This window comes from Oryctolagus cuniculus, chromosome 20 (genome assembly GCF_964237555.1).
Source record: "Oryctolagus cuniculus chromosome 20, mOryCun1.1, whole genome shotgun sequence".
Classification (NCBI taxonomy): Eukaryota; Metazoa; Chordata; class Mammalia; order Lagomorpha; family Leporidae; genus Oryctolagus; species Oryctolagus cuniculus.
In genome coordinates, this window is record NC_091451.1 from 47,746,901 (window position 1) to 47,760,797 (window position 13,897).

General features: G+C 47.6%; 1 gene segment (V, D, J or C); it reads right to left on the bottom strand.

The window, feature by feature from the left end:
- Positions 1-12,676: 12,676 nt before the first annotated feature.
- Positions 12,677-13,215, bottom strand: LOC138847294 (Ig heavy chain V-A2 region P-MU-3-like). The segment is given in 2 exon segments: positions 12,677-12,992; positions 13,096-13,215. Coding segments are annotated over 2 exon segments (351 nt in total).
- Positions 13,216-13,897: the final 682 nt, after the last annotated feature.

Here is a 13,897-nt window from a genome sequence, read left to right on the forward strand (position 1 = left end):
GTTGTAGCTACTGATGTCGAATCCAGAGGCTGTGCAGGTGAGTGTCAGATTTCCTCCAGGCGTGACCAGGCCTCCCCGGACTCCTTCAGCGGCTCCTGATACTGGACACCTGCAAACACAGACGACATGGTCAGGACACTCTCACTCACTCTCTGTGTCTCTCACTCACGTCCTCTCCCAGACTCAGTGCCCCGCGTTCTGCATCATTACCTTTGAGCACAGGGACCAGGAGAAGCCAGCGCAGGCCAGTCTCCATGGTGATCGTCTGTGTTGAGTGCGATCACTGAGTGGACACCTGGGAGTCCTGGGGCTGGAGCTCCTGTGCCAGAGCTGCAGCGTGAGGGCTGGGCTGGTTTTCATGGGCAAAGGGAGGACCTATTTGCATGTGCTGCCCAAATATAGCAGGCATGGGGTCAGACGCCTCAGACAGGACAGTGCCCAGTGCAGACGTGGGTGACCTGGGTGTGTAGGGTGATGGCTATGATAGGATTCAGAGTGTATGAAATTTTATTTTTTCATTGTTGTTTTAACAGTTGAAGGCAATGACTTCATTTCATTCTAATATGTGTGTGCCCTTAATATCCAGTGTTATCAATATCATGTCCTTCATTTTAAAGTAACCTTCGGTTCATTTTTAACTATTCTCATGACATTGGAACAGTGACAGAGAGAGAATGGATGAGAGATACAGAAATGTAGAGATGGACAGTGAGTTGACAATGGGAGGTTTCTGCCTTTGGACTGACAGCTCCACAATAACAAATGTCTACAACATCTAGGAGTTGGTCTTCCTGAATCCTAGAGCAACAGACTGGATCTGTGTTTCCTCCGTCAGTGGTAGGAGCTCATTCGCTTGTAGCATCAGGTACAGTTTCCCATGATGCATTATCATCAAATGGTGGGAAGCCGTGTGGCTGAGCTAAAGCAGCACTCTGATGGGAACGTGGGTGTCCTTAGTGGGGACTTAGCCAATTGTGTCCTAATTCCTGCTGCCCACTTTTAGACTGCCAGTGGATTCATTTAAGGTTCATTATTTTTGTTTAGTTTTTTCTTAAAAATGTGGTTTTGTACCATGTGATTTTCCTCATTTTTATAAAGATTTATTTCACTTTTTTAGTCAGAGATACATAGAGAAAGAAGGAGAGGCACTGAGAGAGAGAGAGAGAGAGAAGTCCTCCATCCACAGGCTCCCTCTCCAAATGGTAACAATGGTCGGAGCTGCACTGATCTGAATCTAGGAGCCAGTTGCCTGCACTGGGTCTCCCATGGATTATGGGAGCTGAAGATGTCAGCCATCTTCTACTGCCTACCCAGGCCACAGTAGAGAGCTGGATTGGAAGTGTAACAGCCAGGACTCCAACTGGCGTCCTTATGGGATGCCAGCACTCAAGGCAGAGGCTTTACGCACTATACCACAGCACCGGCCCTGATGATCTTAATTATATATGGAATCCACAATTGTGAGCTCACAGAGGCAGGAAGTACAATGCAGATACTGAGTCTGGGAGTAGAGAAGAAAAGGGACCACATTCCTGCAAGCACAGAGAATTTTTCTGTGACCAGAGAGGCACGTGGAGAGATCTACTGCACAGCACGGGGACAACAGTTATGAAGCTTTATTGTGTTCTTTCCAGTTCCTGCAGGAGTAGGCATTTGTCATTCGATCACAAAGAATGGTGGTGTTGCTAGGGAAGGACTTGTGAGTTTGTCTGACTCTAGAATTCCTGATGAAATAAATCCACATCAACACCTTTCCTTATACCTCACATAGGGATTCAGGTACTATTTGTCAGTTTAACATTTATGAAATCTATTTTGAAGGGACAATTTTCTGTTGACTTGTCTTGCGTCTGTCTGTGGTTTTATTCTAAGAAGAAAATTACGTGGTGTTGCAATCATTCCTGGTACTAATGCAGTCACGAGGGCTGTGAGTTCATTGGCACGTGAGAGGTTATCTGTCGTGCCCGGCTGGCATAACTGCCCCACCACTGCCCTCTCGAATTCCTCCCCTCCCATGTGTGAAGCTGAGTCATTTTAGAAGAGCCCCTGTCTTCACTCAGATCACGTCCATGGAAACCTCTCTCTGTGCTGTTTACTTTACCCCCCAATCTCCCTGTGTCCAACTGGTTTCACAAGATGTTAGTTCATGGACCACCAAGGCCCACCTGCCAACTCCTTGAAAACACAGCCATCAGAGACCCCAGTCCTGCTTGCCCAGACAAGGCCACCCTCTTCTCACCATGGTGCAGTCCTGCCATTTGTCACCCTGGGGACCCAGCATCTTGTACAACTGACAGCCCCTCAGCACCTGGGGGGAGACTCTGTCATGGTGTTTACACAAATGGAATATGTTTCTATCAGTTATAATTTGAGTGAATTCTCTTGGTGGGGTAATTTCTTGTGACTGTAGATATCTGACAAATTAAATTTCACATTTTCTAGTGCTGTAGATATGAGGTGTTCTCACATAACAATAGAATTCACTGTGTCAGATGGTGGATTGTGTCAATGAATTCTCTAGGCGAATGCATGAAAACTGTCCCCAGCTAAATAGAAACACTTTCTGTTTGTCAATCTTCTCTCAGAAAAGGCAGAGATGTGACAACTGTTTTAATTTAGTAGGAATTTTTGTGTCTCTGGATTTAGATGGGAGTCACTCAGAACACACATTGCTGCATGAGGTGAGTGACTGGCTGCAGTTTCTGTAAGACTGTTCATGGCAGATCAATTGCAGTTTAGCAGAAAATATCCTGTAAAACACAGGGGATCGCTGCACTGGGCATTTCTGGCTGCAGGAACTTGGTTTGCCCTGGACGAATATGAACTTGACAGAAGAGGAGTTATTTTCTCTCTTGGAAAGGATGAAGTACTGATGAGGACAGCCAGGGGGAGCCAGGGAGGGAGGAGCGGGGATGCTGGTCAAATGGTCTGGGGCTGGCTCATCACGCAGCACTGATTCAGCTCACCAGGTGGGTCAGTGTGTGGCAGCCCCTGGCAGCCAGATCCCAGGGATGGGGACTCTGGCCCCGGAGTCACGGCCCTGGACTGTCCCCCTCTGTTCACCCTGAGAGCACTGCATTCAACGGATTCCACCACACTGGAGCAGAAAAAGAACCTGTAAGTCCACACCACACACTTTCCAAACAGATTATTCCTTGAATGCAAATGTCCACTTGTGCTTCCCATGAGTTCATGCAATGAGGTCATCTGAAATGTTTCAGGGAACTGAATGCGGAATTTCATGGTGTCGGGGAAACTTGAATGCACCTAAAATAATTCATCATGCTGTCATCTCACACCAGTATCCCAAAGAGAGTGAACAGGATGAAACTCTTAAAGGAAAGACCCGATACTGTAAAGTTCTAGAGGAAAACACAGGACAAAAGCAAGTTCCCATTGGTTTGGGCAATGATAGTTTGATAATCTCCAAAGTACAGGCAACCAAGATACATAGACAAAGAATAATGGATCCGACTACAGATTTTGAGTAACAAAGAGAAAGATTGAAGAACAAGGATATGATCACCGATGGGGAGGAAGTATTTTCAGATCACACCCATGGGGGCCAATGTTGTGGCCCTGCATGTTATGCTGACATCCCTATGCATGCATCACTCAGGAGCATGGGTTCAGATTCTGCTTGCTCCACTTCAAATCCAGCTCCCTGCTGGGATGCAGACCTGGGAACTCTGTCAACGATGACTCAAGTGTGTGTCCCCTTCAAGCCATGTGGGAAACTTTAGGAAGTTCCCAGCTCTTTGCATTAGGCTTGTCCAGCACCACCTTTGCTGCCATATAGGAAGTGAACTAGTGGATGGGAGCTTCTCTCACCATCTGTTGGTCTCTTCCTCTCTTGCTATAACACTGCCTTTCAAATAAAAAATAGATTTTTTTTAAAAAATGGAAAGATTAATTATAAATATCATTAGGAGCCTATTTCCTAATGTTGAATGACCACAAACAACTGAATCCCAAGGGAAGAAATCAATTCTTTAAAAGCAGTGATGATAAGGTGGTGACAGGTGCAGCACTGGAGTGAGCCTGTGGGATTGCTGCCTCCCGTGTCAGGATGCTGAGTGCTGTGTCCTAGTTTGGTTCCAGTGTCAGATTCCTGCCTAAGCCCCTCTGGGAGGCCATTGTGAAGTTCCAGTACTCACACGTGGATACCTGGACAGAATTCCAAGCACCTGGCTGTCACCTGACCTAGCTGGAGCTTTTGTAGCCATCTGGGAAGTGACCCAGGAGTTAGATCACTGTCAGTCTCAGTCTCTCTGTGGTTTTGGACAAATACATACAGACAAGGTATTAATAAAATGATAAAGTTTAAAATTTATATCATATCTATAAATTTAAAAAGAAATATAAAGGCAAACATATAAAATGCACAGGTGCCTGGGAGACGTGGAATGGCATCGTCTCTGGGGAGTGCATCCAGTGACAACTCCACGCCATGAGTGGATTCAATGTCAGGGCCTCATGGAGGAAGCTGAGGTCTCCAGTGCCCTGAACAGGACCACAGGGAATGCTGGGAGCAGCCTGCTGGGGGTGGATGTGGTTTGTCCTCACAGCATCAGTGCTGAGCATGGCCCCAATGTGATAGCACTGGCAGGGGGTGCACGGTCTGGATGTTTACATAAAAAGCATGGAATTAACCAGGATCTGATGTGAGATATAATGTCCTTGTAAAATTACCAAAGGAAACATAGGGCAAAATCTCCCTGATGTTGTTCTCGCCATGATTTCCCTTTCAGAATTCAAAATTCAAGCAACCTAAGAAAACACTCTCAGATGATGCTGCATAACTACAGAGCTTCTGCAGACTGACTGAGAAGTGAGCAGCATACACACCAATTGGAAGTGACTATTCTCGTATCAAATGTATGATCAATAGCCTGTATCCAAAAGGAATAAAAAGGAACTGTCTGTCTGAGCCGTGTTTAGAACTGTTCTGAGTCTTCTGCAGTCTCAAATAACAGTGATACACAATTGGCTTCTTCATCCTGATCGACAGGTTCTGTGTCATCAGGCCTACAATGGGTATAGAAGCAAACCTCTCTGATATGTGTGTGGCTCAGTGTTGCTATGGTTTTGTTATGAGAGGAGGAGCGTGGTGGGGGCAAGAGGCGCGGGGTCACCACCAGGACCCCAGGAGTTGGGTGAAAGCATGCCAGAGGCGAGCAGCCCGCAGACTCATTTGTTTCAGTAGGTACAGCCGCTTATATAGCCGAGGCAGCCAATCTGGTCAAGGGGCAGTTTATGCCTAAGCAATCACAGCCTGTTGCCAGGCAGTATCTGAAGCCATCCAATCAGACCCTGTTGCCAGGCAGGCTCCATTGCCAGGTGGCATTGAAGCCATCCCTGAGTAACTGATGCTTGCTTGCTAGCAGCCATCTAGGCATGGCCTTCTCATTCCACCACAGCTCAGTGTGTCCCAAAGGTGTTGTGTTTTAGATGTGCTCCCAGGAAGACCATGGGAGAAAAGATGGGAGTTCTTGGAGTGAGGCCTAGTGGGATTTGTTCATTCCTGTGGAATCTGCTATGGAGGAGATCACAGTAGATCTCCTGGGTCCCCAGCTTCAGCAGAGAGCACAGTGCTCCTAGAGTCAGCCCTGGTCTCATCTGAAGTCCTGTGTGGGGATGGGGTCCCTCCCATCCATGTTCACAATATTAGCCTGAAGAATGCCATGCTGTTCACAATATTATCATGCCTGATGGCACAACATTCTGCAGTTACTATGAAAAACACCTCTGTAGTCCCATGTTCAATTAAAGCAGCATCATTCTCAAGAGTTCACACATATAATCCAGGAAAATTTGCATTTAAGAAAGAATGGATAGGCCGGCGCTGCGGCTCAATAGGCTAATCCTCCGCCTAGCGGCGCCGGCACACCAGGTTCTAGTCCCGGTCGGGGCGCCGGATTCTGTCCCGGTTGCCCCTCTTCCAGGCCAGCCCTCTGCTGTGGCCAGGGAGTGCAGTGGAGGATGGCCCAGGTGCTTGGGCCCTGCACCCCATGGGAGACCAGGAAAAGCACCTGGCTCCTGGCTCCTGCCATCGGATCAGCGCGGTGCGCCGGCCGCAGCGCCGGCCGCGGCGGCCATTGGAGGGTGAACCAATGGCAAAGGAAGACCTTTCTCTCTGTCTCTCTCTCTCACTGTCCACTCTGCCTGTCAAAAAAAAAATTTAAAAAAAAATAAAAAAATAAAAAAAATAAAAAAAAGAAGGAATGGATAATGGGACAAATGGACAGAGTTATATTTTAACAGGAAGTTTATATGGTTATAGTATAGAGGAAGAAATTCTGGTATCTTGGATAACATGGATGATCCTGGAGAATAATATCCAAGGATAATATGTCAGGATAAGTACACTCTGCTAAACTATCCAGGCCAAGAAGCCAAATAATATGTGATGCTACCTACGTGGGATTAAAGGATGAACTCACAAGGCAGAAGTTCAATGGTGAAGACCAACGTCTGAGGGAGGGGGTAACAGAGGAGGTGCTGGAGCAAGGTCAGAGTTTCAGTCCCACAGGATCCACACACTGAGGGATCTACTGTGCAGCATGGTGACAGACGTTAAGAGAATATAGTGTCTGTAGAATACCAAGACATTAGACAAACAACATTCTACCATGAAAAATGTGGGTTTTGTGATAAACATGTCAGTAAGTCTGACTTCATTATTCCACACAGTATGCATTCGTTTATTCAACACATATCACTGTACCTCATATGCCTATATTAAATATTATTTACCAAATATTTAATGATAATGAAATGGCAAAAATGGGAGATCATGGAGATTCAGATCTCTGAATACTGGTGTTGTGTTTGCCAATGTTTTATGGAGATGATAAATGAAGGCAGTGCACTCAGTCTTGGCAGCTGGAACCCAGGAGCATGGAACTGCATCACTGTTGCCTCATGGTGATGGGGCCTCATAACAGATCCATCATCTACTGTCTTCCAGGGTGCATTGTCAGTTACTAGTGTGCAAAATGTGTAAATGGGCTCTGTCCAGCACTCTGATATGCAGCCTGGATGTCTCCCTCTCTAAATAGATGAAAGACAACAAATGGATTGATGATCCCAGTCAGCACAGATACAGAGTGAAGAGCAGAGACTTGGACAAATGGTCTCCGAGACTGGCTCTTCCTGCAGCTGTGATTCAGCCTCAGGACACTGGTCATCATGCTGGAGCCACAGACACAGCTCCCTGTGATGTGGACTCCAGCCCTAGAGTGCACAGCCACTGTGTGTCCCACTTTCTGCTCTCCCTGATCCACAGCAGGTGCAGGGGGTCCCATGGCACTGGAGCAGAACCAGATCAGCTGGAAGTGCACACCCAACACTTTCCATTCAGTGATGACCTTGACTATTGATGTCCAGCACATTTCTCTCTTGAGTTCAAGCAGGGAGCCCCCCAGGAGGGTCCCAGGACCTAGAGGATGAGGAAGTCCCTGTAGGCTTCCCAGGTGCCTGCAGAAGCTCAGCCTGAGACACAGCTGAGCTGCAGTACATCCCTGAGTGCTGTGACGTTCACACAGGGACCACAGACTGTTCCAGGATTAAAGGGAAATGCAGGTCGGGTTAAAGTCTGCAGAAAGTGAGTGTGGATCACCCACATGTAAAGTCAAAGGTTGGTTCAGTGCACACTTGCTGGTTGTGGCAGGAGAGGGATGAGTGGAATAGTTGCTGTTTAACAGATCAACGGCCCTGTCTCAGCTGTCCCTGGTTACACAGGGAAAACTGAAACTGTCCAAAGCTTTCAGTGCCCTGAGGGTGCTGTCCTGAGTCAGGTTGGAAGAGACTCAATAGTGTCCTCAATATTCCCACATCTCTGACCCTGGTGAGCACAGTCACTGTCCATGAACCAAATTGTTCATTTAGGACCTCTTCTTTTACATCAAACTTTCAATCCGTCATTGAAGTTGGGAGGGACAGAATCAAAAAGTAGAATTCTTCCCTAAAAACTGTTACAGGAGAGGAAACCCCAATTCCCTGACAGGAACCAGGGATTCATCTCCCTCTGTTCCTGTGCAGGAGCAGAATCTGGGCTCAGTGTGTCTAGTGTGCCCCGTGGTGGAGCTGCGCGCCCCTGCAGGGAGGTTTGTGTCTGGGCTCAGCCTGAGGGCCCCTCATGTGACTCTGGCACAGAAATAGGTGGCCGTGTCCGCGGCTGTCAGACTGGTCATTTTCAGATCCACCGTGTTCAGGTTGATGTTTCTGGTGATGGTGATCGGCTTTTCGCCCAGCTCGCGTAGTATGTGCTACACTGCTACCAATGGTTGCGATATATTCCAGTCATTTCCCTGGAGTCTGCAGTACCCAGTTTATTGCATTGCTACTGAGGGATAATCCAGAGACTGTGCAGGTGAGTGTCAGGGTTCCTCCAGGCTTGACCAGGCCTCCCCCGGACTCCTCCAGCGACTGACACTGGACACCTGCAAACACAGACGTCGTGGTCAGGAAACTGTCACTCACACTCTCTGTGTCTCTCACTCATGTCCTCTCCCAGACTCAGTGCCCCGCGTTCCCCATCATTACCTTTGAGCACAGATACCAGGAGAAGCCAGCGCAGGCTGGGTTTCCATGGTGAGCGTCTGTGTTGAGTGCGATCACTGAGTGACACCTGGGAGTCCTGGGGCTGGAGCTCCTGTGCCAGAGCTGCAGGGTGAGGGCTGGGCTGGTTTTCATGGGCAGAGGGCGGTCCTATCTGCATGAACTGCTCCTATATAGCAGGCATGGGGTCAGATGCCTCAGACAGGACAGCGCCCAGGGCAGATGTGGTTGTCCTGGGTATGTAGGGTGATGGCTATGATAGGATTCAGATCATACGAATTTTTATGTTATCATAATTTTAAAAAGTTGAAGGCAAATACATTGTTTCATCTTAATTCAGTGTGTACCCTTAATATCCAATGTTAGCAATGTCATGTTCCTCATTTATTTAAATACCCATTAGTTCTTTTTCATCTGTATGATCGACATTGGGACAGTGATAGAGAGAGAAGGGGTGAGAGTTACAGAAATGTAGAGATGGACAGAAAAGGTGACAATGGGAAATTTCTGCCTTTGGGTTGACAGCCCAGACATCCCAAATGCCTATGACATCTAGGAGTTAGTCTTTCTGAACCCTGGAGCAAGAAAATGACTGTAATTCCAACGTCAGACATAGGGGTTCATTTGCTTGTAGCATCACCTACAGTTTCCCATGATGCATTATGAGGGAAAAGTGTGGGAAGCCGTGAGGCTGGACTCAGTCATTTTTCTGATGGGAACACGGGTGTCCCTAGTGGGGACTTAGCCAATTTTGTCCTAATGCCTGCTTCCCACTTTTAAACAGATGAAAGACTGCAAGTGTATTTTTTAAGGTTAACTATGTTTTGTTTCCTTATTCATCCATTGCCTTAGTTTACAACTGTTCCTGAACATAGAACTCTGTACATGGTAGTGGGGTGTAGTGTGCTATTGGAATGTGCATGGTAGAAATGGGTACAGATCAACTCACTGTCATTCACATTTCCACCTCCTTTCAATCACTCTGAGTTGGGCAGCCCTGAGGCCCCAGTTCTAGCTATTTGTGAAAAGTGATGTGTGTTCTAGTGAACTGGTCTGCCCACTGTGGTGTGGAGCAGAGTTATTCCTCTTGTGAGTGGTGCTTTGTGCCCTGGTATCAGCTGCCCTGTGTTCCCCCCTCTTCCCTGTTCTGTAACCATGACTCTGAGTTCAGCTCAAGCACTGGGTAGAAGTCACTGTGTCACAATTCACCTGCAGTCCTGCGTTCAGGTAATGCAGCTGTGTTCCCAATAGTTCAGTCTACAAAGAACAAGTGCGCATAAAACAGTGAATGCATTCTTTCCCACTTGGACATGGATATTATTCAGTGTTAAGAAGGAGATTTTTCTGTCATTAGGAAATGTGGGTCAGCCTGGAGCATACATACTAAAAGATATAATCCAGGTAGATGTGGACACATAGTATGTGACATTAGTTATATATGCAGTCCACAAGCTTGAACTCACAGATGTAGGCAGTGCAATGGTGATAACTGTCGACCATGACCCAAGGGTTTGTCCCCTTCCAGCCCTGTGGGAAACTGGAGGAAGTTCCAGGCTCCTGGCTTCAGGCTCAGACATCATAGCCTTTGCAGCCATTCATGAAGTGAACCAGTGGACGGAAGCCTCACTCTACATCCGTTGGTCTCTCCCTCTCTTGCTATAACACAGTCTCTAAAATAAAATAGATACTTAAAATAAATTGAAGATTAATTATACATATGATTAGGAGCCTATTTCCTAATGTTGAAAGATCTCAAGCCACTGATCCCAAGGGAAGAAATCAATTGTTTAAATGCAGTGACTGATAAGGTGGAGACAGGAGCAGCACTGGAGTGAGCCTGTGGGATTCCTGCCTCCCATGTCAGGATGCTTAGTGCTGTGTCCTAGTTTGGTTTCAGTTTCAGATTCCTGCCTAAGCCCCTCTGGGAGGCCATAGGTGAAGTTCCAAGTACTCCCACGTGGGAACCCTGGACAGAATTCCAAGCACCTGGCTGTCACCTGACCCAGCTGAATCTTTTGTAGCCATTGGGGAAGTGATGCAGGAATTAGAAGATCACTGTCAGTCTCAGTAACTGTGGTTTTGGACAAATACATAAAGACAAGGTCTCAAATAAAATGATAAATTTTAAAATTTATATCATTTCTATAAATTATTAAAAGAAGATATATAGACAGACATATAAAATGCTATCAATTTGGGACCATCATGTATGTCCATGTTAGAAGCACAACGAGACATCCCATCGCTCCTGTTAGAATGGCTATTATCAGACATACCAGAGCTGACATGTTTTATGGAGGCAGAGAAAGATGATAACCCTGGTACAAGTCTGTGTCAGGTTAATTAGTAAAACCGTTATGGAAAAGCATCAAAAACTAGAAATAGAATTATTACATGATCTTCAAGTACCATTGCATGGACAATGAATATGAAATCCCAGGGAGGTGTCCACGGGTTCTGCAGTCACTGTGGCAAACACCTCTGCAGTTCCTTGTTCATTTAAAGCACCGTCATTCAAAAGAGTTCACACATATGATCCAGTGACATCTCATGGAAGCAAGAAGGAAAATGAAAGAAATGGACAAAGTTACATTTTAAAAGGAATTTAAAAGCAGTACAGAGAAAGAAATTCTGTAATTTTGGACAACTTGGATGACCCTGGAGAATAATGTGCCTAGGATAATATGTCAGTAAAAGTACACTCTGCTAACCACCCAGGCAAAGAAGACACATAATATGTGATGCTACCTACATGGGATAAAAGGATGAACAATGGCCAGTCATGAAGATTCAGATCTCTGAATACTGGTGTTGTGTTTGCCAGTGTTTTACGGAGACGATAAATAAAGGAAGTGCACTCAGCCTTGGCAGCTGGAACCCAGGAGCATGGAACTGCATCAGTGTTCCCACCTTGGTGATGGGGCCTCATAACAGATCCATCATCTACTGTCTTCCAGGTTGCATTGTCAGTTACAAGTGTGGGAAAGCGTGCAAATATGCTCCATCCAGCAATGTGATATGCAGCTTGGGTGTCTCCCTCTGTATATTAAAGAAAGACTCCAAGTGGATTGATGACTCATCAGCATAGACATGGAGTGAAGAGCAGGGACTCTGGACACATGGTCTCTGGGACTGGCTCTTCCTGCAGCTGTGATCCAGCCTCAGGACACTGGGCGTCATGCTGGAGCCACAGACACAGCTCCCCGTGATGTGGACTCCAGCCCCAGAGTGCACAGCCACTGTGTGTCCCACTTTCTGCTCTCCCTCAACCACAGCAGGTGCAGGGGGTCCCACGACACTGGAGCAGAACCAGATCAGCTGGAAGGGCACACCCAACACTTTCCATTCAGTTCTGACCTTGACCGCTGATTTCCAGTGCATTTCCCTCCTGAGTTCAGGCAGGGAGACCCCAGGAGGGTCCCAGGACCTAGAGGATGAGGAAGTCCCTGTAGGCTTCCCAGGGGCCTGCAGAAGCTCAGCCTGAGACACAGCTGAGCTGCAGTACATCCCTGAGTGCTGTGAATTCACACAGGGACCACAGAATGTTCCAGGATTAAGGGGAAATGCAGGTCGGGTTAAAGTCTGCAGAAAGTGAGTGTGGATCACCCACATGTAAAGTCAAAGGTTGGTTCAGTGCACACTTGCTGGTTGTGGCAGGAGAGGGATGAGTGGAATAGTTGCTGTTTAACAGATCAACGGCCCTGTCTCAGCTGTCCCTGGTTACACAGGGAAAACTGAAACTGTCCAAAGCTTTCAGTGCCCTGAGGGTGCTGTCCTGAGTCAGGTTGGAAGAGACTCAATAGTGTCCTCAATATTCCCACATCTCTGATCCTGGTGAGCACAGTCACTGTCCATGAACCAAATTGTTCATTTAGGACTTCTTCCTTTTACATCAAACTTTCAATCCGTCATTGAAGTTGGGAGGGACAGAATCAAAAACTAGAATTCTTCCCTCAAAACTGTTACAGGAGAGGAAATCCCAGTTCCCTGACAGGAAACCAGGGCTTCATCTCCCTCTGCGCCTGCGCAGGAGCAGAATCTGGACTCAGTGCGTTTTATGCGCCCCCTGGTGGAGCCGCGCGCCCCTGCAGGGAGGTTTGTTTCTGGGCTCAACCTGAGGGCCCCTCATGTGTCTCTGGCACAGAAATAGGTGGCCGTGTCTGAAGCTGTCAGACTGGTCATTTTCAGATCCACCGTGGTCGAGGTTTTGGAGATGGTGAATCGGCCTTTCGCCCAGCTCGCGTAGTATGCGCTACCACCATAACTAATGTATCCGATGTATTCCAGCCCCTTCCCTGGAGCCTGGCGGACCCAGCTTATTGCATAGCTACTGATGTCGGATCCAGAGGCTGTGCAGGTGAGTGTCAGGGTTCCTGCAGGCGTGACCAGGTCTCCCCCGGACTCCTTCAGCTGCTCCTGACACTGGACACCTGCAAACACAGACGTCCTGGTCAGGACACTGTCACTCACCCTCTCTGTGTCTCTCACTCACGTCCTCTCCCAGACTCAGTGCCCCGCGTTCTCCATCATTACCTTTGAGCACAGCGACCAGGAGAAGCCAGCGCAGCCCAGTCTCCATGGTGAGTGTCTGTGTTGAGTGCGATCACTGAGTGGACACCTGGGAGTCCTGGGGCTGGAGCTCCTGTGCCAGAGCTGCAGGGTGAGGGCTGGGCTGGTTTTCATGGGCAGAGGGAGGCCCTATCTGCATGTGCTGCTGCTATATAGCAGTCATGGGTTCAGATGCCTCAGACAGGACAGGGCCCAGGGCAGACGAGGGTGTCTGGCGTCTTAAGTAGTCGATTAATGCCATGAGACCTGGAAATTGCTGTGAGATCATGGACAGAAATGCATTTCATTCATCTTTACAAAATTCATATAAATATATATTTATTTATTTGGAGGTAGAGTTATAGATAGTGAGAGAGAGACACAGAGAGAAAGGTCTTCCTTCTGTTTATTCCCTCCCCATTGGCAGCTACGGCCAGCGCTGTTCCAATCCGAAGAGATGAGCCAGGTGCTTCTTCCTGGTCTCCCATGTGGGTGCAGGGCACAAGCACCTGGGCCATCCTCCACTGCCCTCCTGGGCCACAACTCAGAGCTGGACTTGAAGAGGAGCAACTGGGACTAGAACCTGGCACCTGTATGGGATGCCGGCACCGCAGAGAGAGGATTAGCCAAGTGAGCCCTGGCTCGGGCCCTTAATTTATATTTTGAACATTTATTTATTTATTTGAAAGTCAAAGTTACACACAGAGAGAAGGAGAGGCAGAGAGAGAGAGAGAGAGAGAGAGAGAGATATGGAGAGAGACACACAGAGAGAGAGCGCAATCGCTTT